This window comes from Dipodomys ordii, unplaced genomic scaffold (assembly GCF_000151885.1).
Source record: "Dipodomys ordii isolate 6190 unplaced genomic scaffold, Dord_2.0 Scaffold48, whole genome shotgun sequence".
In the NCBI taxonomy this organism is placed as follows: Eukaryota; Metazoa; Chordata; class Mammalia; order Rodentia; family Heteromyidae; genus Dipodomys; species Dipodomys ordii.
Genome location: NW_012267264.1, coordinates 4,761,829 through 4,788,369, shown reverse-complemented (window position 1 = coordinate 4,788,369; position 26,541 = coordinate 4,761,829). Strand labels below are relative to the sequence as shown.

Below are 26,541 nucleotides of genomic sequence, written 5' to 3'. Positions count from 1 at the left end.
ATTCCTCAGCACCACATAAGCAAAAAGAAAAAAGCCGGAAGTGGCGCTGTGGCTCAAGTGGTAGAGCGCTAGCCTTGAGCTGAAGAGCTGAGGGACAGTTCCCAGGCCCAGAGTTCAGGCCCCAGGACCGGACCCCCCCCCGAAAAAAAGTAGAGAGGGGGTTGGGAAGGTGGCTCCGTGGTAGAGTGCTTGCTTTGCATGCATGAGGCCCTGGGTTTAGGCTCAATTCCTCAGCATCACAAAAGCAGAAAAAGCTGGAAGTGGCACTGTGGTTCAAGTGGTATAGCCCTAGCCTTGAGCTGAAGAGCTGAGGGACAGAGCCCAGGCCCTGAGTTCAGGCCCCACGACTGACAATAAATAAATAAATAATAGGTCAGAATCTCACTGCAATCTTCCTAACTGTGCCACTTGAGTAGCTAGGATTGCAGGCTTGTGCCACATCTAGCTCTTGTCCTTGGTTTCTTGAGGCACAGGTCTCATGTAACTGAAGAGGATACACACACACACACACATACTCAACACATACACACACACACACACACACACACACACACACACAGAGACCATAATGAAACAACACTATTTCAAAAGGCTGAATCAGAATGTGAGGGAAGGGGTGGGTTCTTCAGAATGTACTGTATGTATGATTGGAAATACTATACTAAGCCCTCTCATATTACAAATAAAGTATATGATGATTCACTTATGCTTGTAAGATTTCAGAATCTCTAAAATTTGATCCTCACCTGATGTTCTTGCTTAAAATTTTGGATTCCTGTTTATACTTTGTCTTTTGAGGGTTTCCATTTTTTTCTTGCTGACACCATAGTACATCTATGTAAATTGTTATTATTTAGTCTCAAGAACTTCTCTGAAGAGGAAGAAAGGATGGCCAATAGACACATGAAGAAATAACCCCTGCTTTCACTGTATTTGATGTTGTTATAATTTGTGGAGGGGAAGGGAAAAAAACAAATCGTTTAAATAAGGATACAGGTGAACCCATTGCAACAATGAGATGTACAAGTACAACTTTGGTGAGGAGGGAGGAGGGTTGGGTGGGAGGGCGGGGGAAGATGGGATGGGAAGGGGAAACAAAGGAGGAGGCTACAATGCTTGATAAGAAATGTACTCATTATCTTGCCCATGTAATTGTAACCCCTCTGTACAGTATTTTCACAATAAAAAAAAAGAAATCCTCAACCTCCCTAGCCATAAAAGAAATGCAAATCAGAACAACACTAAAATACCACCTCACCCCAGTTAGAATGGCTAGAACCAAGGACTCTAAAAACAACAGATGCTGGAGGGGATGTGGACAGAAGGGAACCCTCCTGCATTGTTGGTGGTAGTGTAAACTTGTTCAACCACTTTGGAAAGCAGTATGGAGGTTCCTCAAAAGACTCCACATAGAGCTCCCCTATGACCCAGCAATCCCACTTTTGGGCATTTACCCAAATGATCACAAACAAGACCACACTAAAACTACCAGCACGACTATGTTTATTGCAGCATTATTTACCATAGTTAAGATATGGAACCAATGCAGATGCCTCTCAGTATATATGAATGGATCAAGAAAATGTGGTATATATACACAATGGAATTCTATGTCTCCATCAGAAAGAATGACATTGCCCCATTTGTTAGGAAATGGAAAGACTTGGAAAAAATTATATTAAGTGAAGTAAGCCAGGCCCAAAGAAACATAGGTCCCATGGTTTTTCTTATTTGCAATAAGTAGTATATGTCTGAGACAAGCAGAAAAGGTCAGATAAGTTGATGTTAGGTGAAATGAACCCCAAGATAAGTATTCAAATGTTTTTTTCTTTCAAGCAATTGCTTCTAACATATTTATAAGATGATTTCTTTGTTGCTTTGTATGTCCCTCCTCCACGGTATAACCCCTGTTTTCACTGTATCTGACGTTGGTATAATTTGTGGAGGGGAAGGGCAAAAACGAATTGTTTAACTAGGGATACAGGTGGACCCATTGCAACAATGAGATGTACAAGATGTTATGTCAAAAACCTAACTTTACAACTTTGGTGTGGGGGTGAGTAGGGGGCGGGGCAGGAGAAGGCAGGGTGGGGAGGAGATGGGAAGGGATGGGAAGGGGAAATAAAGGAGGAGGCTACAATGCTTGATAAGAAAGGTACTCATTACCTTGATCATGTAATTGTAACCCCTCTGTTCAGTATTTTTACAATAAAAAAAAGAAAAAAAAAGAAAAAAGTTTTTTCTCGTCTGGTATTGGTATCACTGTACTATCAGTGAGTAAAGCTGTTTTTTTTTTTTTTTTCTGTCTTCTTGAAAACCTGTATCTGTGGCTGGGCTTACATCTCAGTAGTTGAGAACTGGCATAGCCCACATGAGTCCTTGGGTTCAATCCCCAGCATTGCAAAACACACACACACACGCACACACACACACACACACACATACACACACACACACACACACACACACACACACAGCCCAGGTCTTGTTCCTTGACAAATGAAGGCTTTTATGTTTGGAAAACCCTTTTAGTTTCTGTCTGAGTTATATACTAATTCTCATGTCTATTCCTTCACTAACATGGCTTGCTCTATAAAGAAAAATTTCTCATTGAATTAAAGCACTTCATTTGGGATTGAATAAAGCTAACCCTCTGGTAATAATTTTAACTATTTTCAGTTTTAGATTATAGCAGAGTAAAAAACCTCTCTCAATCTGTGTGGTTTTATTCTGTCATAGCTAGTACAATTGATCCTTTATCACAAGTAGGAAGAAAAAGACCATTTAATTTGGTAAAAATCTGCATATTCAAGTAAAGATAATAATCATTCATCAAAGAACCCAGTACAATTTGAGAACAAAAATATCATTGCAAAGGTTCTTATCAATCATTTATCTGTTTCAGAAATATAGAAATATATCTAATAATAATCTTTTATGACTTGTAACACTTAGGGCTTATGTCAAGGTATAGTCTATCTGAAATTATTTTGTCAATTGCAGCTAATAATTTTAGTAGTATTAGCTAAAAGTGTAACCTCCCCCCACCACATCCTACTCTAGGGCTGAAGTGGAGAGAACAAGGACTTGGATTCTATGCAGTGTGGAGTCAGTACACACAGAGCAGGAAAGAACTCTGAATCTGGGCGATGCTGCCATGTACTGCAGCAGTTGTGGTAAGTGAAGGATGCATGCATATCAGTGGAATTTTCAAGTGCCCCCATGCACAGACAGTAAATGGACAGTGAGTGAAATTGATGCTATTATCTAGACAAGAGCTGATCCTAAGCAGGCTAAAGAAATTGAATGTGACAAAGATGTCTAGTTAACCTTTTAGTAATGTGCTAGACAATATCAAGAACACTAGCTAAACCAGAGTGGGGACAAATATTTGTCTGATCATCTGTTTGGAGTTGTCTGTTAGAAACTTTGAAAGACACTGTGCAATGCTTAGGCTGAAAGAGCTTGAGAGCTTTGACATGAAGGTGATAAGTGGAAAACCAATAAGTCAGTGTTGTTATTTTTGGTGGTGGTGGTGGTAGTGGTGGTGGTGGTTGTAGGGCTTGAAAGCCCAGGCACTGTCCCTGAGTATTTTTGCTAGCGTTCTACCCCTTTGAGCCACAGCACCTCTTCTGGTTTTCTGGTGGTTAGTTGGAGATAAAAGGGCTCACAGACTTCCCTCCCCCGGATAGCTTTGAACAAAGATCCTCAGATCTCAGCCTTCTGAGTAGCTAAGATTACCGGCATGAGCCACCAGCACCCTAGCATAAGTCAGTTTTGATACATCATCCAGATACAAAGATGCAATGAGAGATCTATGGTTCAATTAAACAAATTTTGAGTAAGTATTACCTTTGTAATACAGCTAACAGCTGTTGAAAGTGATTCATTAAGGTTATCAGACTAAAGTGTTTATGTTATTTTCTGGAGATCCAACATTATTCTATTTCTTTCATAATGCAAATGTCTCCATCATATAATATAATTCAGCAGTGATAAATTGAGTGAATAGAAAAGAGAAAAAATGTAATCAATATTCTAGATCATAAATAAATGTGGGACATATAACTGAGAAAAGAATAAGCAAATAGGGAACAAACAGATAAGTTTCAGAAAGTGACAGTATTATGGTTTAAGATTTAAGTAGACAACCTTTTCTTTGAAAAAAAAAAGACTAATTTTGCATCAACCAATACAAACAGATCTCAAAATATGTGACCAAGCTTCTGGTGTTTCATCAAAATTGCTGGAACATTAAACATTGTAGAAATGATTGACCAAAAACCTAAGTGCTTTGTGCATTTATTTTCTGTCTTTAGTTATATGGGAAATTGCTGAAGTAATAAAATTGATACTTGAAATGTTACACTGAACTCCAACTCTAGATGAAGTGAAAGTCAACGTATAAATTATTCTAGGATGAAACAAGATGCAGACAGTCCAGGAGAAAATCTCAACCATGAGCTTCTTCACAAAGGCTTGCAGATATTCTGTGGTTGCTTCTCAAAGGAAATATGTACTCCATGGTAAAACAGCAGGATTGAGGTGCTGTCTGGACCCATAGTATTTGCACTTTACCTCATTTAAATGTGCTGCTAGTTAAAACACAGCCATTTCCTGTAGTGATTTCTTAGTGATTCCTAAAGGTCACCAAGAAAAAGTCAGAAGTTCTGTGCTTGTCATGGCAAGGTCTGATTAGAAATCACAGGAGCCCAAGAAGGATAAGTGTAGAGATCGAACATAGGTGCAATCCAAGTGAACATGCCAAGCATCACTACAGCAACACCCAAAATATTAACACCAAGTCCAGCTTTAACCTTGAACAAGAAAGAGCATAAATGTCAGTCTCCTGCAGAGAAAACACACAGGGGAATAAGAATACTGCTAAGATGTAGATACTTTTAGTCATGCAAGTAATACATGTATTTTGTAAGCATTGCCTAATGGCACATAAAAAAATACTGCTAAGAAAGCAACTTGTGAATTCATATGGGTCCCAAATGATTAGTACAGATGGTCATGATCCATATCTTAAGAGAATTTGTACTTAAGTAAATATTTCTTAGTTTAAAAAATTATTTTAGTTTAGTATTTTGTTGGAAAGGGATTTTAGAGAGGAAAATACTTCCATTATTATAATTGAAGAGAGAGAAAAATAAACTCTTAAAATCCCTCCTAGCATGGTAAATCAGAACTTAAGTTTTGGGTTTTTTTATTTCAATGGCCAGGTTTCAGGGCCATAGAGTAACGACTTGTGCACATTCACTACTAAACATTATTCTCAGTTTTTTTACAAATGTTCTGTTCTTGAACTTTTGTGATGTCACCTCTATTCTTTTTTCTTAGTGTTTCCATTTTCTAGATCTTTAATAATGTATCTCATGTCTACTAATTGATGCCTATACATCTTAATAGGGCTTACCAACTTCTGCTCTTGATCTTTTTTCTTCTGCAATAAAGGGTTTGAGCTCAGGATCCTGGGCTTACAAGAAAAGTACTCTACCATTTGAGCCAAACTCCAAACATTCCACCTACCAACCCCCACCTTCTTGTTTTCTCAATAGGATCTCACATTAATGCTCAAACCACTGGGAATCATGAATAGCCTACTTACTCTTTCCACATAGCTAGGATGAAAGATTTGTACCATTACGATAAGCTTTTATTGATTGAGATAACTCATGAAGATTTTGCCTAGTCTGGCTTTGAACCATGATCCTCCCATCTCTGCCTCTAAAGTAGCTGGATTTCAGGTATGAGCTGGCCTTTATTTTTGTTGTTGTTGGTAGTGGTAGTAGAGTTTTACTGGACCACAGTCATACCCAGTTGTTTACATATTGTGTTTGGCTGCTCTGATGCTATACTAGTATTTGTGACAGAGACCATATGTTAACTATCTGGTCTTTATAAAAAATGTTTGTTGAAAAATGCTGAAATAAGGATACAGGTTGACCCACTGTACCAATGAGATGTACAAGACACTATGTTGAAAACGAACTTTACAACTTGTGGGAGTGGTTGGGGGGAAGGGAGGAGTTGGGGAAGTAGGAAAGGGATGATAGGGGAAAAACAAAGGAGGTAACAATGCTCGATAGGAAATGTACTCATTACCGGTAACCCCCTCTGTACAGTATTTTTACAATTAAAAACATAAAAATGGCCGGGCGCTGGTGGCTCACGCCTGTAATCCTAGCTACTCAGGAGGCTGAGATCTGAGGATCGCGGTTCAAAGCCAGCTGGGGCAGGAAAGACCGAGAGACTCCTATCTCCAATAAACCACCAGAAAACCGGAAGTGGCGCTGTAGCTCAAGTGGTAGAGCGCTCGCCTTGAGCTGAAGAGCTGAGGGACAGCGCCCAGGCCCAGAGTTCAAGCCCCACGACCGACAAAAAAAAAAGTTCGTTGACCCTTCTGTTCTTCACTTTAAAACATGGAGCCCCAAATCAAAATGGGGGATACTTAGCAATGATTATAAGCATTGGCTCATTTCTCTGTCCACACAGCTACTGGTTTATTCGAGAGCCTGGTTTTTATTCAATTTAATGCTTACATAGGACATTGCACACATTGTATTAAGCACATTTAGTTTGTGGAAACATAGGGCAGGATTAGGCATAAAAACACATACAGAATTATGATGTAGATATTCGGGAACAGATATCTAGGTGGAAAGATGGAACCTGAACTTATCTTGGGACTCTCTCTACAGAAATCTTATTAATTCACTTTGATTATGCTAGGATTTGGGTTGGCTTTGAAACTGGGGATGAAGGTTGCACTAATTCCAAATAATCTCAGATTAGCTCTTCACTATCACTACTTTAACATTTGGCAAAAATGTGCATGTTTTGTCTCTTCTATTTTCTGTTATTACTTGCTGAAGTGTCTAGGTGCGGGTATAAGAATCAGGACAGGAAAAGATGGCTTTTCATCAGTCAGGCACTGAGCCCAGTGTCTTATTCGGAGCAAATGTTGCTTCTTATATATTTGTGATAGGAAACCACAGTGCAGTTTTGATTCCTCGATTCATTAGCTCTGTTTCTTTTTTGTTGTTGTTTTTGGTTTTTTTTCCTGAGTCAGGGTCGATCCTGACATGGTAGGCCTTAACATGGTAAGTTTAATTTGTTGCATTGAGCCATTCTATGTTCTTCTTTTCCCAGACTGTTGCTCATGCAGCAACACCACTGAATTTGTAGTTATAAATTCGAATGGCATCTTCACTTCTGGCTACTAGTCTTAAAAAGAGAATTCTATGACCAGTCATGCACATTACCTTCACAAGCAGAACTCACACCATGCTTCCCTAGCTGGTGATTATGGTATAAAAATACAACTTATTCAAGACATCTCATATGAAAAAAATGTGCATTGGATCTGATAGACTCTCTTAGCTAACTCACCATGTCAATGACTCTCAGATGGCCGTAGGAAAATACAATAGCATTTGGTGGATTTGCTACTGGCAGAAGGAATGCAAAGGAAGTACACAGGGTGGAAGGCAGTAAAATCTGAAGAGGATTCACATGAATGGCTTCAGCCTATCATAAAAGATAAAAAGAAAAGTGCAGTCTAATTTTACAGTAGGCATCACACATCAAAATGAACAATTTTAGTATAAACTTTCCAAGAAGACAGTTGCAACCTAATGATCTCAAATTTTATGCATTAAATGATGTTATAAGTTAAAGATTATTTTTTAGAAAGTATCTCCTCTTACAGTTTCTGTTTAAATGGTTAATTTTGCCTAATTAAACTTTACCATGCCTAATTAAACTTTACCATCCCATTCATTTAGAAAATAAAATATCATTTAGTATAAAAACTATATTCTCTTATTTATTATTTATCTAGTGCTTCCCACAGTGCTACTTATATGTATAGGCATATTTTATATATGGTAAGCATAACATATTCATATATTTATATATGTGTGTATCTATATGTGTATATATATGTATATATAGTTATAGCAACATAACGAGATGGCTACTACAAGACCAAACAGCAGAAGAGGAAATGGAGGCCCAGAGAGGCTAAAGGAATTTGCCCATACATATAGAGTGAGCAAGAGACTGTAGGTAAGGTCTCAGGTCCTTGTATCTGTAGACATCTAATTATTCTACCAACCTTAGTGCTTCAAAGACAAATGAAACTTAAAATTTACTTAGAGATCATTACAGAAGAGTTGTTACCAATTTTACTTTGTCACATAATTTATAACTTCCATCTTGAAAAAAATACAGAGGAAAATTTCTAAATGGTAGATTACCAACAACTGCTCACAAATAAGCAGTCTTACATTTCCTTTTCTGTTTTGAACAGCAGTTCAGGAAACTTAACACAAATCCTAGTGTCAGTAGTAACACAATTCCAGAACTGGAATTCCTCTTCTTTTTATTTTATTTTCTTGTAAAGATGCTGTACAGAGAAGTGACAGTTACATCAGTAAGGTAATAAGTACATTTCTTGTTGAGTATTGTTACCTCCTCCTTTGTTTTTCTTTTTTTAAATGACATTCCTGATAAATTTAAAGTTCTTTCGTTTCATCAAACTAATAGCAATAAGAAAAAATATTTTACTTACACATAATTTTTGTAATTGTTACTGAGGTGGGGAAAAAGGAAGAGAGTCTTTCTTTCCAGGCAAACCTAATTCTTGTCTTTTTCTTTAAAAATTTCCCTGGGCAGTAGAAAGCTGTGTCTAAGATATTTAAGCCTCAGGAGTAAAAAATAGAATTTCACTCATCTGCAAATTACTTATATGAAACACTTCTCAGAAATTTAGAAACAATGTTCTGGAGGGAGAAATGTTAGTGCTAGAGATTTAAGTACTAAATTTTCCAGGAAATACTGAGTTCCAAGTCAAAGCTGGAATGGATCTAGAAAAACCCACTCATTCATTTGCATATGACAAACAACCAGATCTGAGTGAAGATAAATAGTTTATTGAAAATCATGCTACTTGGAGAAGTCTAACAGTTTTTTTGTATCTCAAGGTCACCTAAAAGGAACACTAATACAAATAAAGGCCAATCTGCAAGTTACCTAGAAATTTAGACCAAAAGAAAGTTTACATCATTTGTTGGATGAGAAGAACATAAATGGAACACATGAGATACTCACCAATGGAGATAAGATAGGGAGAAGGATGGTAATGGTAGCTGGATTGCTGGCTACCTCTGTTAAAGATGTGACAATCAAAGAAGATATCAGAATGATTAGCCATACAGGTAATGAACCTAGAGGAGATAGTTTATTTCCTATCCACTGAGACAGTCCTGATACCTAAAAAACAAATTTGTGATATTTATTATTCAGTAATAATTCATTTTATTCAGAATTTTTTTTTTTTTTTTGGCGGTCATGCGGCTTGAACTCTGGGCCTGGGCGCTGTCCCTCAGCTCCTCAGCTCAAGGCAAGTGCTCTATCACTTGAGCTACAGCGCCACTTCTGGTTTTCTGATGGTTTATTGGAGATAGGAGTCTCACGGTCTCTCCTGCCCGGGCTGGCTTTGAACCACGATCCTCAGATCTCAGCCTCCTGAGTAGCTAGGATTACAGGTGTGAGCCACCAGCTCCTGGCTTTTTTTATTCAGAATTTTAACACATTGCAAAAAATTGTTTCCTCTGAGAACTCAAGAAGTATAATTTCACATTTTCTTGATTGTGGAGGAACAATCAGTCTTATTTCAACACTACACTGTAAATGTGAGAATTTTCGGCTCCCCTTTGCTCAATTAAGCTCTAATTTTCTGTAATTAAATATATGTAGAGAGTCTAACTATTCACTCAGGACTGGAACCCTAAGAAAAGAGCAGTTCTTTCTCTTTATCTCATTACCACTCCTATGTCTGACTTGTGTTTTCCACTGGCACCCACTTTCAACCCTTATCGCTAACTTACACATTAAACCATTAATATAATTAACCTTCAAGGTAAGTTTCTAGTCAAGCATTTTTCCAACTTTACAAATTGAAACATTTGCTGATTTTCTGATATTTTGTGTGAGAATTTCATTTTCTTATATTTTCTGACCATGCCTACATTTTGCCCAAACTCATATATCAACCCTGCTGGTTATATCAATATTTAATGCCTAATGCCATGACTATGATTATTAGCTTTCTGTGATTATGTTTACTTTTCTTGTTTTACTTCTTTTTGTTTTCCCAGGAAATATTTGCTGCATTCTTTTGTATGCTCTATTTCCCAAGTGTCTACCACTAATTCATCACATTCTCTAGTAACTGGAGAACTCCCAAACACATAAGCAAACATCATGTAATTGGGTTTTTTATTTGTGTTCCTTCATGATGATGTCTGTTCTGGAATATCGCCTACCTATTCCATCTGAGACTGGATTCTCTTTACATCTACACAACTTTTATTCTGGGATCTCTATTCACTACTATGAATTCCCTTCTCCTCTATGCTCTGTGGTAGTCTTTTTTTTTTTTTTTATTTCTTCTCTAATTTCCTGCAAACCGGTCTGGTTACATGGAAGGTAAATTAAATCTTTGTATGCCTCAAACCCTTTTTATTTTCTTCCACTTCTGATTGATTGATTTAGGGCCTAAACTTAGGATATAGACACTGTCACTTAGCTTTTTTTCACTCAAGATTGGCACTCTTCCACTTGAGTCATAGTTCCATTTAACAGCTTTTTGGTGGTTAGCCGGAGCTAAGAATCTCACAAACTCTCCTACCAAGGCTGGCTTTGAACCAGGATCTTTAGATCTGAACCTGCTGAGTCACTTTCCATATTATTTTGATAGGTCAGCATTTGTAGAATTACAGATTTTCAATGATTTTCATGAGTCAACACAAGTGTCATTGACCTCTAACCTGTGGCTTCCAGCTGGGCTAATCAGCCTGGCTAATGACATGCTGATCTTTGATTCACTGTATGTACATAGTCCAAAACATTAACAAGTACAGGGAAGGGAAAAAATTTTTATGCAATGATTTCAATGAGCTATTGTATATGTGAATTTTTATGTTCACATCATTATGTTAAATGAAGTAAGTTAGGCTCATGTGTGAAAGGTAGATCTAAATTATAAGTATATATGAAAACATACAGGACCATATGCATATGTACACAATCAAACCAGCTAAATTTTGACATACACAGAGGAGGAATCCAGTAGTGTAACTCCTTTGAACAACAAGCTTACAGTTTAACAAAATGAATACCGGAAAACTAAAATGGGTCATTGGAAAAGGAGTTACAGGATGGGAGCAGACAAATGGAGAGAAGGGTGGACAAATACAGCCATCATACTCAATGTACATATATGAAAATGGAACCGGGTAGCTTGAGGGGCTGAGTGGAGTTGGGAGAGATTGGGGAGAATGATGGATGGAGTGATGTTGGTCAAGATGCTTTACTCATAAACTGACCTGTTGAGTTGAAAACCCTTTTCATAGCTACTTAATTCTAATAATAGCAATAAGAAAAAGTAATTACAATCAATGAACTTGCAGTTCAAAAGGCCAATTATCATAGATAGGGTTCCAGATGTAATTTATATTGTACATCATTTTGATTTATAATTTTGGCCATAAATAGGTGGATAATACCATTTAGGGCCCACTGACATATATTCATACTATACTTTAAGAGGAGGTTTATCTCTGACTAGATATGGAAAAGTTTGTACTCCATCTGGAGGCCACTGTGTCAAAATTCTCCAAGAAGTGTTGTGACTTTGGCTCCAGTAGCTCTCTCATAGTAGCATTTCGATGTTCATTTCTGAGAAATTCTTTGTACCATTGTTGGAAATGTCCCTCTTCTCTAGTTTTTTTCTCTTTCTATAATTTCTAGTACTTGACTGCTAGACATGGTTGATTAATGCTATACTTCTCTTATCACTCTCTTTTTTTTTTTTTTTTTGGGTCCAGTCGTGGGCCTGAACTCTGGGCCTGGGCGCTGTCCCTCAGCTCTTCAGCTCAAGGCTAGTGCTCTACCACTTGAGCCACAGCGCCACTTCCGGCTTTTTTTGTTTTGCTTATGTGGTGCTGAGGAATCGAACCCAGGGTCTCATGCATGCAAGGCAAGCGCTCTACCACTGAGCCACCTTCCCAGCCCTTATCACTCTCTTTTTAAACATTAACTTTCTTTTACATTTATGTCCTGGTGTTCATTTCTACTCCCATATTTCTAAAGTTCAGATGCTCTGTTGTATTCTTATGTTTTAGTTTCTTTTCTTTACTATTTTAACATCTCTTTGAAGCATCAGCAACAATTGATAAGTGTTCCTTGGTTCAGGTATTTTTCTTACTTTTTTGCCCTTTGTATTTATTCTCGCACACACACATATGTATAAACATCTATACATGCATATACATATACAGGTATATTTGAGATTGTATCAGAGGCTTTCCCAATTGTCTAAGGATCCTTGACTACCTATTATTTTATAAACAAGACTACAAAGTAGTTATTGGAAGCTCTTTGTGCCAGGCAAAGGAATGTACGGGACTGAGGCATGGTCTAAGAGCTAGTCATGGGCCAATCATGGTCCTCAAACTTATTGTCTCTTTTCTTCCAGGGAATAGAGAGAACATCTGCCTTGCTGGCTACTCAGATGTGGGGAAAGCATGTGAGAGGCTCACAACCTCTTGTATGCTCTCTAAACCACTCACAATATTCAGCTCTGGCTTTTACCCAGCTTTCAACATTGTCAGCTGCCTCCAAGTCCTGAACACTTGTAGGGTCTTCGTGTTGGCTCTTCCATTGTTTGGCATGCATATTTTTACCTTAGACTGTTTTTTCCTGCTTGTAAAAGTCACTCTCCAAATATCCTCTTTCCACCTTCTAAATTTTTCAACATCTCCTATTATTGACTGTCAGATAGGTTTTGTCATTATAAACCAACTTTTTTTGTTTTTCATTTTGATTTTTCCAGTTTAGTGGAGATCAAAGTAAACTGTTCACTCCGCCATGTTTACCTTAGCAGAAAGATTTTGGAGGGTATGTGAAAAGGAAAGAGGAGCAATTACTCACTGATTAGAATTGGATGTTGTCTACCAGCATATGAGAGACCAATCATGTCAAAGCAAGGGTATTTAAGGTAGAGGTCAATAAAGTAATGTGGTGAAGGCCGTATTATTTCTGTCTCACTGTTTTCTACTGGAATGGTTAGCTAGCCTACATATTTGTCAGGATAATCATGTGTTTTTCAGTATTGGGGTTTGAAATTAAGGTCTTGTGTTTTCTAGGCAGGTGCTTTACCACTTGCACCACATCTCCAATTCTGAAAATAATTCTCAAACAAAATTTTTACAAATTAAATTTCTGTGGATCTTTTAGAAAACTAGATGCGAGAGCCATTATTTTTTTTTTCCGGTTGTGGGGCCTGAACTCTGGGCCTGGGTACTGTCCCTCAGCTCTTCAGCTCAAGGCTAGCGCTCTACCACTTGAGCCACAGAGCCACTTCCAGCTTTTTTCTTTTTGCTTATATGGTGCTGAGGAATCGAACCCAGGGCCTCAGGCTTGCAAGGCAAGCGTTCTACCACTGAGCCACCTTCCCAGCCCCGAGAGCCATTATTTTGACATTCATGACTTCAGTCTTACCACTTAGTGGTGGGGTTTTTTCTGGGTATTCTTGCAGAAACCTAAATCTGATTGCTATGATTTTTAGTAGGAATTTAAACCTCCCTCCATGGTTTCCCTAATTCTTCTACCAACAGAGCCTGTTAGATCAACAGAATCCACACCTTTTCATTTCCTCAGATTTTGTTGTTCTACGGTCTGGTCTATGCTTTCAAAGCCACTGTGAATGTCTAGAATCCGGTCTAGACAGATATTCTGGGCTGGAGAGATGAGCAAAATTCACATCAATGTCAGACTCCTGATTCTGATTTCCTCACAGTTCAACTCAGCAGACATATAAATGGAAGTTATTTATCCTGAGAATTCAGATCTCATTACTGCTGAAATAGTAGAGAAGAAAAGTGCTACTGTCTTATATTTCTACCATTGCAGTTTGGTAGGTAATGAGGCAAGTCAAATCTAAACCCAAACAATTTTGTAAAAGGCTCTCAAACTTGAGATAATTTCTAAGGCTTACAGCCATTACTAAATCTTCTTGCTAAAATGCAAGTCTCTAAATATTATGTGGAAAATTGGCAATAAAGTTAGAAGCATAGTCTCCAAACTGGTCATCAACGAAAGTAGAAATAGTTATTTGTCTTAAGAAATGTAAAAATGTCACATCTTAGAAGCCAAAAGATTTGGCCCAATAACTCTATCCCCATTTCTTTCAATGTGAAAGTTGAGTAAGGTAATGGACTAGCCATAAGCTTTGAGTCATTTACAGAACAGTATGAAACCCAGAAATGAGTTGTTCTTAAGAATTGTAGGAGTAAGGGATTTTTGTAGAATTTTTGAAGATGATAGTTTTCTTTCAGCAATTTTGCAATAACTAGAGCTATTATAAAAGAGAAAGGCATCCCCAGACTACTACTATTTTACATCAACTGGACAGATAAGCCACAGACTAGACATCTATCTTTCTGTGGTAATTCTATTTTTCCTAAGATTGGACATAATACAAACTATTAGATAGGATTAGGTAAAAAATACTTCTTCTGGACTTTATTCAGTATGTATTAACTATATTTAAGTCTAATAATATTTCTCATTCCCCTTCTTTGACAAACACATGGACCATGATATATTGATATATCCAAGAACCATTCCTATTCATCATGAACTAAGGGAAAGGTATAAGCATTCCAATGAAAAATATGTTCCAATATAAGTCCCTATATTATTTGCATATAGGATTTTTTCTTACTAAACTAGTCTTTTAATGCTGTTTCATGGATTAACAGTTCCACAGGCACTGTTTCTTTTGACATGCTGGAATACCATAAAGTTATGATTATGCTTGCAGCCTGTGAAAATTCTTCAACTATGACCTCACCTCATCTGTGGGGTATCCTCAGTGCATGGCTACTGAACCTGAATTGTTTAAATGACAGAAAAAAAACTGAATAAGCTTAAAGCTAAACTCCCTTTATGTCTTCCTTTTGAACATCCTGGCTAATTGTTAAACATCTTACACACTGTGTATTACCTCACAGCCATCTGCTAGGGCAAACCCTCCACCAACAAGAATAGCTATATCCCAGGGCATGAATGACTGGAATTCTTTCCAAGTAATCAGTGGAGAGTAATCAAAAGCAACTGCAAAACAAAAGCTTTATGGTTAAAAATTGCTTAAAATATGACTTTTCATCAATGTCTATGTGTCTTGATCAGTGTCACCCCTTCCATCATTTTCCCCATCTCTCCCTCAGATACTATGTTTAAAGAAGGTATTTGATTTAATATGGCTTTTAAATAATTTTCACTTACCTTAGGAAGAATATTATATTATAAAGAAGAAAAATCTATAACTTGGGAAAAATATTTTAATGTTTTGAAATATATTCAGGTAACTTATAACCTTGATTAATAACATCATTCATGTCTTATTCTACTGTTCCTGCTATGAACAATACAGCACCATAGGCTATATTTTTCTCTATTACTCTTTTATTTCCTCAATAGCATTAGTGTTATTCACTAATATTTATTTAACATTTTCTTAATTTTTTCAGACATACGGGAAATTGGAATGCCAGGTTCAAATTAAAGAATTAAAATATTGTTGAGTATTACCATGCTCATGAAGCAATTATCATGAGGATTTTTTCCAAATATTTGGCTTACAACTGTGCCATTGACTTCTTCATAGGTAAGTTAATTCAGGAGCACATTACCTTAAATTAACATTTCTGTGTAATCGGCAGGCTTGTACATGGAGACATTAAAAGGTTAGTATTAGCTTTCTTTCCTATCTCCTTTCTCCAAATCCAAAATAAATTTGGCTTTCCTGATCATTGGAATTTTAAACTATCAATTTTCTTACCATATACCTGTAAGACCACATACCTTATCAAAATGCAAACCCCTCTGCACATGACATTTCTTTAAAATTTAAACTATTATGTTAAACATTTCTAAAAGAACATATACCAGGGGAAAACAAGTTAAAGAATTTGTGAATATCCATGAGCCAATGTGGCTCATGCCTGTAATCTTAGCTATTCAAGAAACTAAGATCTGGAGAATTGCTATTTGAAGCAAGCTCAGATAAAATGCCCATGAGATTCTACCTCCAAAATAACTAGAAAAAACAAACAAACAAACAAAAAACAGGATGCAGGTGGCTGAATGACAGAGCAAGAGGCTAGCAATGCAAAGTCCTGAGTTTAGACACCAGTACAGCATGTACAAAAAATGGAGGGAAGGGATTGTGGACAGGACTAAGGACCTTTCTGAGAGGAGATCCAGATATGGAAACCAAGGAAACCAATTTGTCCTCAATACTTGCCATATTTAGGGCTATAATCACAAGGGTTGCAATTTTTAGTCTCACAGAAATAAATGCTATATAATATCTCCTTAAAGCACATTAAGATATTCTAATAACCCCCTTTTCACTATATTTGATGTTTGTATAATTTGTGGAGGGGAAGGGACAAAAAATTGTTTAAATAGGATACGGGTGGACCCATTGCAACAATGAGATGTAGAAGACATTATGTCAAAAAATGAACTTTACAACTTTGGCAGGGGAGGAGGTTGGGTGGGGGGAGATGGGAGAGCAGGGATGGGAAGGGGAAACAAAGGAAGAGGCAACAATGCTTGATAAGAAATGTACTCATTTCCTTGTAACCCCTCTGTATGGTATTTTCACAATAAAAACATTAATAAAAATTTGAATTTGTCTATCAAAAATGGACAGAAACCATTTATTTCTATGTTATGCTATTCATGTATGATCATGTTCTGAAAATCTGACACGTGAGACATTTACTGATAGTGACTTGTGAAGTCAGGTGGGCCAACTTAATGTAGGACTCTTGGTTCCATCAAGCCAAACCAAATTGAACCCAGAAAAATTCCACAACCACACTAGTCCATAATAATCTGTTTGTCCCACATTGACCCTGCAAGAATCTACTTCCTGAATACATGCATAGATATTTCTGCTTAACACCTGTGTGTAGTGGGAAATGTACTCATGAGGTCAGTATGTTTTTTGTCTATGTGAAGCAAATAAATGAATGCTTCCCTGAATACCTTTTCTTTCAGTTGTGACCCTAGGTTATCTTTACGTGGAATTGATTTGCTTTTCTTCTGAGACTATGATGAAGCTATAAATGCACTTTCTCTTGAAATAGACATCCCTAGAGTAAGTCCTTAGCATCCAATGCTTTGGCATCACCTTAGAGCAGTCTCATCTACATTCTTGTTTTTATGTTAATTAGTAGTAAGATCAATTGTGTTTGTGGCAAGGAAATTGGGGTTGAAATAGGACAAATGCTGTTACTCACGGAAGTGTCATGATGCATAATGAAATCTACTCATTTCCACAAACACATGATCCTTCTGTGCTGGGGTTAGGCTGTGTATAAGCAGGGCATGCTAAGCCTGCTAAGTGCTAACTGAAACTGATGGGATTATATATGTATACATATAATGTTTTTCAGTCAAAATCAGAGTTACAAATGATACTCAACCTATTTCTCCTGTGGATGTAGTTTTAGTCAATCTCTTAGCTGGGATTAGAAAGAAAAGGAGTCCTATAATTAAGGCAACAGTTGAATCTGTAACAAAACCAGGATATCTGAAAAATAGCAACAACAACACAAATGTATATTAAAATAAACATTAAGAAATTACATAAGCTAAAATTGATTGACTATGCTAGTAACATTTAAATAACAGTGGTGATGTAGGTTCTACATTCTGGATAAACTGGACCCGAATCATCCATGGATTTACAACTGTTTACTTAAAGCCAGTCATCTCACACATTCTATTATGTTGATAAATTTCTCCATATTTTCAATATTGCATATGCAGATGCTGAGGTACCAGGCCAACAATGAACATTTCTCTTTTAGGACAATTTGTTACCCATTTTCCTCTTTTAATTATTTTTTTCAGTTTTATCAGCCAAAATTTCGATACTAAAATTGCTAGAGTAGGCAAAGCCCCCTATGATTGACTTATAACTTCCGTCTATTGAATTATGTCAAGACATCACTCTGCTAGAGTCCCCTCAAACTCTTCTCTACAGTTTGAATGGGAATTAATCTGCTTTCCATGATATAACACATACTTCTGCAGTTCTAGATCCTTGCCATATTGAAGAAAAGAATACATCCCATTTAATGCTTTAATTCTTCAACCAAGAATATTAACTATTGAAACAGATCATGAGATTCTCATAAGTGACTATTGTATAAATCAAAAGTGATTCAGGAACAGAGTTCTAAGAATCATCAGGCCAGTTTAGCAAAAAGACAAATTCCCAGTATCCTCAATTGTTAAGAAGGCTGGAGACCAGATATAAATGAAGCAGGCATAACTAATTAGACACAGGTTTTAGAAGTGCATTTTCATGGCCTGAAATATGTATACTGTAAGAATTATTTTCCTATCTTATAACTCAGTAATGTTTATATACTACAGAATCTTAACAGAATTTATTTGAAACTGAACAGTCAGGGAAATGCTTTTGTTTTCTCACTGTAGCAGTTTTTAAAGCTGTCTGTTTCTCTTAAATATTGTCTTATTCTCTTTTTTGTTTTAACAGAATTTATTCTACAGACCTGACCAATAGTTGTAATTGTATTGTCTCCTTATTCTTTTATTTTACTCATAATTTTTGGTTGAGGTTTTTATTTTTTTTTTACCCCTCCAAATTGGAGCAGGCATCATGTAACTGGATTTTGCTTTATATGAAAAGACATATTGAATTTCATCCAGGCTCAAACAGATGGAATGAAAACATTAGGTGGGAGCAATAAATCTTAATATATCATGCTAGATTTAGAAATGAAAATTGCCTAAAACCTGTACATGGCCCATGTAGTCTACAAAATAAATACCTTAGGTAAAATCAAGGCATAAATATGGAATAATTTATTTTCGAAAGACTTGAAACTATAATTGTTATCTTATTATGGCTTATTATTAGCTTATTCTGATTTTCAATTATCTAGGTGTTACTAGGTATTATGCTTAAATGCCATTTATTTGATTCGGGTTTGTCGATTTGATTTATATTTTCAAGTCCTATCTTCTTTAAAAGCCTTCATTATCTTTCATATTGTCTTCTCTAAGAATGATAGGTAACAGGAACACCTGTCTGTAGCAAATCCACTGTTTCCCTGCTGTAAACAAAACACCTCCCAAATTACATTATCCTCCCACAGGAATAAAAATTAGAAGCTGATTATGTTGAATTTCCTGTTGGGAGTTTTGCCTAGTTTTTATTAGCTAGTGTCTGATGCCATTTAATTCTTATTGCACTAGTATTTAGAGAAAGGCTTACACTATCTAGGATGGTAAGGGTCGAATTTTAAAAGTGAGGAAGTTATTTTTTACACTGGTTTATATTTTATTGTAAAAGAACAAAGAACCAATCTTTCATTAAACAATAACTTGCATTAAATAATCAGAGAATGCTTTTTGTTTTGACCTTTCAAAGTGAAAAGTTTTATTCCTAAGGGAAACAAAACATTTATGAAGCAAAAGCAATCTTCAAAACATGATTAATTTACAGCATCGCTTGACTTGTGTGGTCAACAGAAAATTAGTTTCAACTTTTGCATGTTTTGAAAAGTATTGGCTATGCCTGTAAAATCAGAATTCTCTAATTTAGGAAGGAAGGACTTTCTCTATTCATATGGCCAGAATATATAAGACTCAAAGAATTTTGCTTGATGTATTATATATTTTACTTTCAAATTTTGTAGATTCTTGCTGAGAGATGTAAGATAGAAAGTCCAAGTCAGAAATTTGCTGAATTTAGGAACTAGAGTACTTCCGTGAAAAATAAATTGAGAACACAAATCTCAAAACCAAATTATTTATATTGACACGTAGGATGGTCCTTAATTTAGAAACTGTGCTGCAATCTCGCCTCAATTCGCATGACTCAGTCATGACTGCTGGTATGCATGATGCCGAGAGATAAAATTAACTCAGATTGGTTTCCAACATTCGTTTTTTAAAATCAGTCTCATTACTTATTCAGGAATTCCTTATCTACAAAATGGAGGGTGTTGGGCTGAATCTGTCGTGAACTAGCATTAAACAATATATGCCAATGAAGAGAAAGAAGATATTGAATCCAGCACATAGTCCTCCATACAAGTAAAGAACTGGTTTTTAAAAAAACAATCCTGTGTGATTTTATGCCAGATTTATTAAGAGGTATCAAGTGGCATTTAACACGCAGTACATGTTTAATTGTCACTTTCCCAGGGAAAAGAGCAGTAATCCATAGTTGCTACTATTGTCTCCATTCTATAGGTGAATTAAGGGAGACTTCAGTGACTTGCTCAAATCAAGCTGAAGAGCCAGGAATGGAACTCAAACAAGGTGTTGTCCCACCACCGCTTCTCCTAACCATATAGCTTATAGCCTTTCTCCTCATTACATTTCTAATTTGCAAGGATGGGGACAACCTTTTCTAGGAGTCCACGTGTTTAGTTACAGAGTAAAATGCCTAATCCCTTCTGTAGTGTTACCTCAGACTGCATTCCTTAAAAATCACTCTTCCCTGAAAAGATTAGCCATACAATCTTTTCAAAAGAAATGACGAATGGAATTTCATACAAATTTTTCAAAGCTACAGGAACCTGTGAGAAGTAGAGTTTAAAACAGGCAGTTATCAAGCATTGTTAAGTCATGCTTACTGTGCAAAAAGTTCAGACCAACCGGCAATAAACCCTGGATTTCGACTGAACCATAGCAGAGCCATTATGAAGAAGAGGACCAAGGTTACAATTTCTTGATACCTGTGGGGAAAAAATCCAGCACTGTCATTCCTTATTGTTCCAGTCAGAAGATTTATGAAAATTCTCTAAGCTATTATAAAGCATCACCTTAACAAAGCAGTCAACTCTGTGAAAATAGAATGTGTAGAGACTCTCAACTTCTTGTCATTCTGCCTGACAAATTTTAGTTCTAGACAGTAGCTGTATTTTGACATGTCAAGTTATATTCACAACACTTGGCAAATCTAGGGCCCTAATCAAATATTACAAGTACTTCGCAGATGAATATGTTCTAATTTGCCTTCAATTACTTGCAGCATATTTTTTCCTTTCCTCCCCCACTCCCCCACATTTCCCTCTCCCTCTCCTTTCTCTTCTCCATCCCTCCCCTGATTCCCCCCACCCCCTTACCTCATTGGTCCAAGTTTTTCGTATTCTTGCTTAATCACATCAGCACAGGCTTTTTCTTTGAATGTTTTGGTCTTGCCACATTTAAACATCTCCTTAAAACTTAAAAAAAAGGGTCTCTTAGATAAAATTTTGTTTCACCACTCCTCTCCTTTATGAGACACATTTGTGAAAACTTTATGAAGCCTTCCGCTCCCTGGTAATATATCAATATACTTTGCACATATCTCCTTTCTCTTTGAACCCCTTTTTCCAATTTTCTTTTTTATCTGGTTTTCTTACTTTACAATGCTTGATTTCTGTTGCCTGCTTTCTAATATATCCAACCATCTCTTTCTATACCCAAGTTTCCTTTTTATTTTGTACTTCTGGAATGTTGACATGTGCCTACTTTATCACCTCATTATATACTTGATTATTATATTTTAAAATATATGCATTATACATTTTAGTTTTTAATTGCTACACACGTACAAGTTTATCCCAGTAATTAGTAGATGGAGGATAGTGAGAGTGGCTATATTATGAATATTTCCTTTGACCCAAGATCTCTTAACACTGGCATGCACAGGAAATATTGGCTCACCAACTTAATAGTACCTTTGACAGATCTTTGAGATAATTGGTGTCAGAACTATCTATTTTTTACAAAGGTGTCAAACATGAGTTTATCCTTGCATAAGAAAGTCACATATACTGATCCTAACCAGAGTCCTCCCTAGGCTTGTTCTCAGAAGCAAACAAACATGATTACATTTTTCCTATAAGTTTCTGCACCAACTCCCAATTAGCCCCCAATAAACTATCTAGTTTCTTTCCAGTAATAACTACCATTCTTTACTGTTTTAGCTGCTTGTTGTGATGACTTCTTTTTGTTACTAAATTTTCTGTCTTGATACCAAGTTCTTCAAGCCTTGAACAGTTTTTGTGGAGTACTGTTCTAGATGCAACAATTCCTCCCGAGAAAAACAAATGATGGAAGCACATAGGTTGGACTAGTTCTTGAGATGTAGCTTGGCCAGTTTATATTATGTGTAGGTATAAACATAGGGATGTTTTCTTCTATAAAACTGATGATTAAGCATGCATATTTAGGAGAGAGTAAGTAGGAAGACTGGGGTGGCTAGAAGGTGATTATATGAAGACACATTTTATGCCTTATTTTCATTTTCATTTTCCCTCTAACTCTGCTACAGAAGCTTGTTTGTACTGTGATTCCCTTGGAAGAAGCAGAAGTTTTAAAATTCTTCAGCTATCCACCTTATATATTCATATTCTCACAGTCATGTATACCCCCAACCACTAAACATAATTAAATATTGCAATTGTGATCAATGATGAAATAAATCAATTTTACACTCTCAATTACTGATAAGGGCCAGTCTCCAATTTTTATCTATCACAACGTAACTACCACTCTATGAAACTAGTGCATGGGCCTCCTTGAGAAATGTATAGCTAAAGAAAAAGAGAAGATTCTTAGAAACTGTTTTGCTACCCAGTCCACACGATGGTATGCCTTGTTACTAAATAGTTAAGTCAACCAATTGTCTTTGTTGCAACTGAAGGTGAATGCCTTCACAAAGGAAGGAAGAAGCTTATGACAATGGATCTGCCTCTCTATTTAAACAAGTTCAGAGGCAATGATGGATGAGCTTCTCTCCCCAACTATGCTGGGGTCATTTATAAGGGATGAATTCACTGTGTAACAGCCAGTGAACTACTCAAAATGGATATTTGCCTGCCAGGGGAGTGGCTGATTCTTTGTCAGTCTAAAACCTCTTGAGGTGAACATCCTGGCAGGCTGAAAGGGACACTGAAAAATTAGCAGGGCCAGAAGCAGCGCAGTGTCTAACCAGTAGAGGACAGTAAGGAAGGATATTTAGCCATGTCACTGGTCATTCTTTATGGACTTGGCCCCAAATCTACATTTCACAGGGGGTTGGGATATTTTTACCCCCAAAGAGAACATATGTGAATGTATTTCTCCTATATCATCTCCTTTGTAAGTACCAGGCTCTTTAAAAAATAATAGCAATGATTGTGTGTCTCTCTGTGTGTGTTGTGTATATATTTACTTATTTAAAGCTATTCTATGTAGCAATAGAGAATAAAACAACTGTGGACCAGGAACTAAATACTTTCTATATTGACCTGAGATTCTGGGATTTGCTCCTCTTTATCCAGCATTGCGATCTGATGGAAGAAGCCCCCACAAGCTTGGATTTCCTGGGAGGGGCATTGAGGATGCAGCTGGCCTTGCCTTCCTGCTGGCCACCTGCCGAAGTGAGTGACATTCCGCACATTTGCTCCAGCAGGAGAACTGTCTCATGCTGCTCCCGCAATCTGGATAGAATGTTTTATTTTTTATTTTGAAATATCTGAGCCATCTTACCACTAATAACACAATTGGGTAGTTCTGGACACTGATCAGGAAGAAGGGAAGAAGAAGGGAGAAGAGAGTATTGGTTCTTGGGTTATCAGAATTGGAAAATGAGTTCACAGCCAGGGGACGCACACCCTGCCATAGTGTTTTGCTTTTCAAAAGAAGAACAAATAGCTGACTTCAGTCTAGCTGGTTTGGTGAATAATACTCTTGTTTGATTTGTAGGTCCTTGATATTGGTTCATTAAAATGCTGTAAAAATGACTTTACATTGTCTTTTTTTTAGGGAGGGAAAAATTCCCTAAGGCTTGCTATAAAGCTATTTTGACTTTATTTGTGGAATATTATTGAATAAATGGACAATAACAGGCTGTGTTGTAGGTTTTGTGGGGGAGTCCTTCATGATTTTCAGGGCTGGCTGTTAACTCATGTACCTCATTGGTGCTCATGAGCTGCCAGTTTGAAACCTAGACAAAGCACTATGTTCAAATTATTTTCAAGTGCATTATTTGACATTTCAGTGACCTCATTAGATCCTTGTGGATCAGTTTCTTACTTTGACTCCTGTTTGTTCAACTTGGATCCCTTTAGCTTGGCAGTGCTCTTACTGATGAGGGATTTGTTTTGTTTTTTACTGCTTTACTCTGGAAGACATTCTGGCCTGAGAGAAGCCACACTATTGTCCCTGGCCTCCAAATTCTTCTTCCCCTTCTTTTTGTTTTAATGCCACTTTTCCTAGCATGTATTAGTTAACCATGCATGCAATGTACCCTACTAAACACTTGCTATCTGTTTCCCTCATCCCATTGCCCTGTTCTTAAAACAATTTCAAAAATGTTTCAGTGTTCTATATTTATTACGTGTGTGTGAAGTATTTAATTCAATATATCCTTTCACAGAGAATATTCTCAGATCTTTATTTTACTTCTTGTAAAAGATGGTAGCAATTTTGATACTAGCAGAAAGCAGGAAGCCCAGCATGTTACAGTTCAAAATAAGTTGATAATCCATGCATGTCTCCATATTAAATCACGTGGAGGAGCAAGACTTCTAAAACTTCTACATTAACAACTTGGATTGAAACATCATCATAGTGAGTTCCTTATGCCCTCCTGGGTCTGTTTCTATCACACTGGTTTAGGATTCAGTGAATACTATATGCTTTCTCTATATTCTTTTCCATATCCAACCTTGTTTCAACTGGAAGAATCCAGCTTGCCTTTAAAATATATGTTCACTTGTGTTCTTTTCATGCAAGTAAGAAAGCAGTGGAAATGGGCATTGAGAGAAGACACAGATGGAGGAGCACTGGATAAGGAGCTGGGAACTTTTGCTTTGTGAATGTAAAGTCTTTACTTACTTGAATCCTAGGAAAAGCCACTGAAGCCAGATCCAGGATAAGACAAGAAGAATAACAGCAGCCGGGAAAGAAAATATAAACCATGATCCAAAGTTGAGGCACTGACATTCAGGGTAGCGTCTGTGTGGGATGGAGAGAAGAAATCAGGGAGGAGGGAAGTGAGATTCTTCCTGATGGAAGTCCATCTCTCCTGTGATATTACCCACGAAGGAAATCCAGAAAGAGGCTCACCACTACCCACAGCAGCCAGTTCCCTCTCTCTCCTGTCTCCATTGTGTAACTTTGCTCCATCCCCCCAAAACCAGAATGGGCATGTTGTGATTCTTTTTTTTCTTTTCAGTCTCTAAGGAAGTACTTGCGGAAAAAAAAAAAAAAACTGATGGTTCGGGGATGGAACATGGTAGTCATTAAATGCCAAGAAATGGATGTGCATGGACAGCTTGTTACTAGTAATAGTAACTAGGATATATGTGAGGAAAGACAAATAAGCAGGCTTCAAAAACAGGTGAGAATTAAAGCACAATTTTACATTAGAAGCTGGCATCCTTGACATTTACAAAGGAAGTCGGCTCCAGTCCAGATCGTCTCCCATTGTTGTGCTTTGCTGTTTCTTCTGCCCCAAAGCACACAACCACTTTAGCAACTATGTGATAGCCCTTTCCTAGCTTTGGATGGTGCTTTGGGATTCATTCACATGCCCAGAGTTATGACTCTGGGCCAGATTAAAAAGTGTGAAAAGTTCTGTGGAAAACATCAACGTTTTCTTTATCTCTTCTAGCTATCTTCAACTTTTTAAACTTATACCATAAAACAATAGCAATGAAAATACAGTCAAATACAAACACTCATGTCTTTGAAAATATTACACTATGAATTTCAAGTATAGTTTAAAAACCAAATAAGTTTTCATGTAGGCATTTATTTTTAACCATAGTGTTACATTAGGAAATTTGAGAAGCAGTTGGTAATGCGTGTTGGAAATCTGAAAAATACCGATATAATAAAAATATCATTAACATATTTTTGTATTTTTGAAACAAGAATATAAGAATCTTTAAATGCATACAGATTTTGAATTCTTATTCTATTTAGATCATACCTTGTATTTTGCTACTTAAAAATGATCATGGGGGCCAGGTGCTGGTGGCTCACACCTGTAATCCTAGGTACTCAGGAGGCTGAGATCTTAGTATCACAGTGCAAAGCCAGCCCAGGCAGGAAAGTCCATGAGACTCTTATCTCCAATTAACCACCAGAAAGCTGGAAGTGGAGCTGTGGTTCAAGTAGTAGAGTGATCACATTGAGCTGAAGAGCTGAGGGACAATGCCCAGGCCCAGAGTTCAAGCCCTACGACCCACCCCCCTCCAGAAAAAAAAAAAGATCATGTGGCTGAGCATGGTATACCCTTGTAATCCTAGAATTGAGGCTGAGGAAAGAGGAGCATGAGCTTCAGACTAACCCAGGGTACCTATCACTTGTTTGAGAAACAATGATATAAAATGATATAAAAAATTCAGTATTTCAAATTACAAACATACA

At 36.9% G+C, this 26,541-nt stretch overlaps 1 protein-coding gene across 4 annotated transcripts in view; it reads right to left on the bottom strand.

The window, feature by feature from the left end:
- Positions 1-4,285: 4,285 nt before the first annotated feature.
- Positions 4,286-26,541, bottom strand: part of Slc13a1 (solute carrier family 13 (sodium/sulfate symporter), member 1) — a 66,858-nt gene continuing 44,602 nt past the window's right edge. Inside the window, exons 8-15 of one of the 4 annotated variants that reach the window (XM_013019996.1) lie at positions 25,003-25,122; positions 21,261-21,359; positions 20,769-20,870; positions 17,577-17,683; positions 15,083-15,192; positions 9,121-9,282; positions 7,399-7,536; positions 4,286-4,817 (exon numbers count right to left, since the gene is read on the bottom strand). In XM_013019996.1, coding sequence (XP_012875450.1) covers positions 4,680-4,817; positions 7,399-7,536; positions 9,121-9,282; positions 15,083-15,192; positions 17,577-17,683; positions 20,769-20,870; positions 21,261-21,359; positions 25,003-25,122 — 976 coding nt within the window. In that variant the 3' untranslated portion in view covers positions 4,286-4,679. Of the gene's footprint in view, positions 4,818-6,505; positions 7,234-7,398; positions 7,537-9,120; positions 9,283-15,082; positions 15,193-17,576; positions 17,684-20,768; positions 20,871-21,260; positions 21,360-25,002; positions 25,123-26,541 lie in introns of those variants that run through there. The other 3 variants (XM_013019997.1, XM_013019998.1, XM_013019999.1) reach the window with 3 other exon arrangements.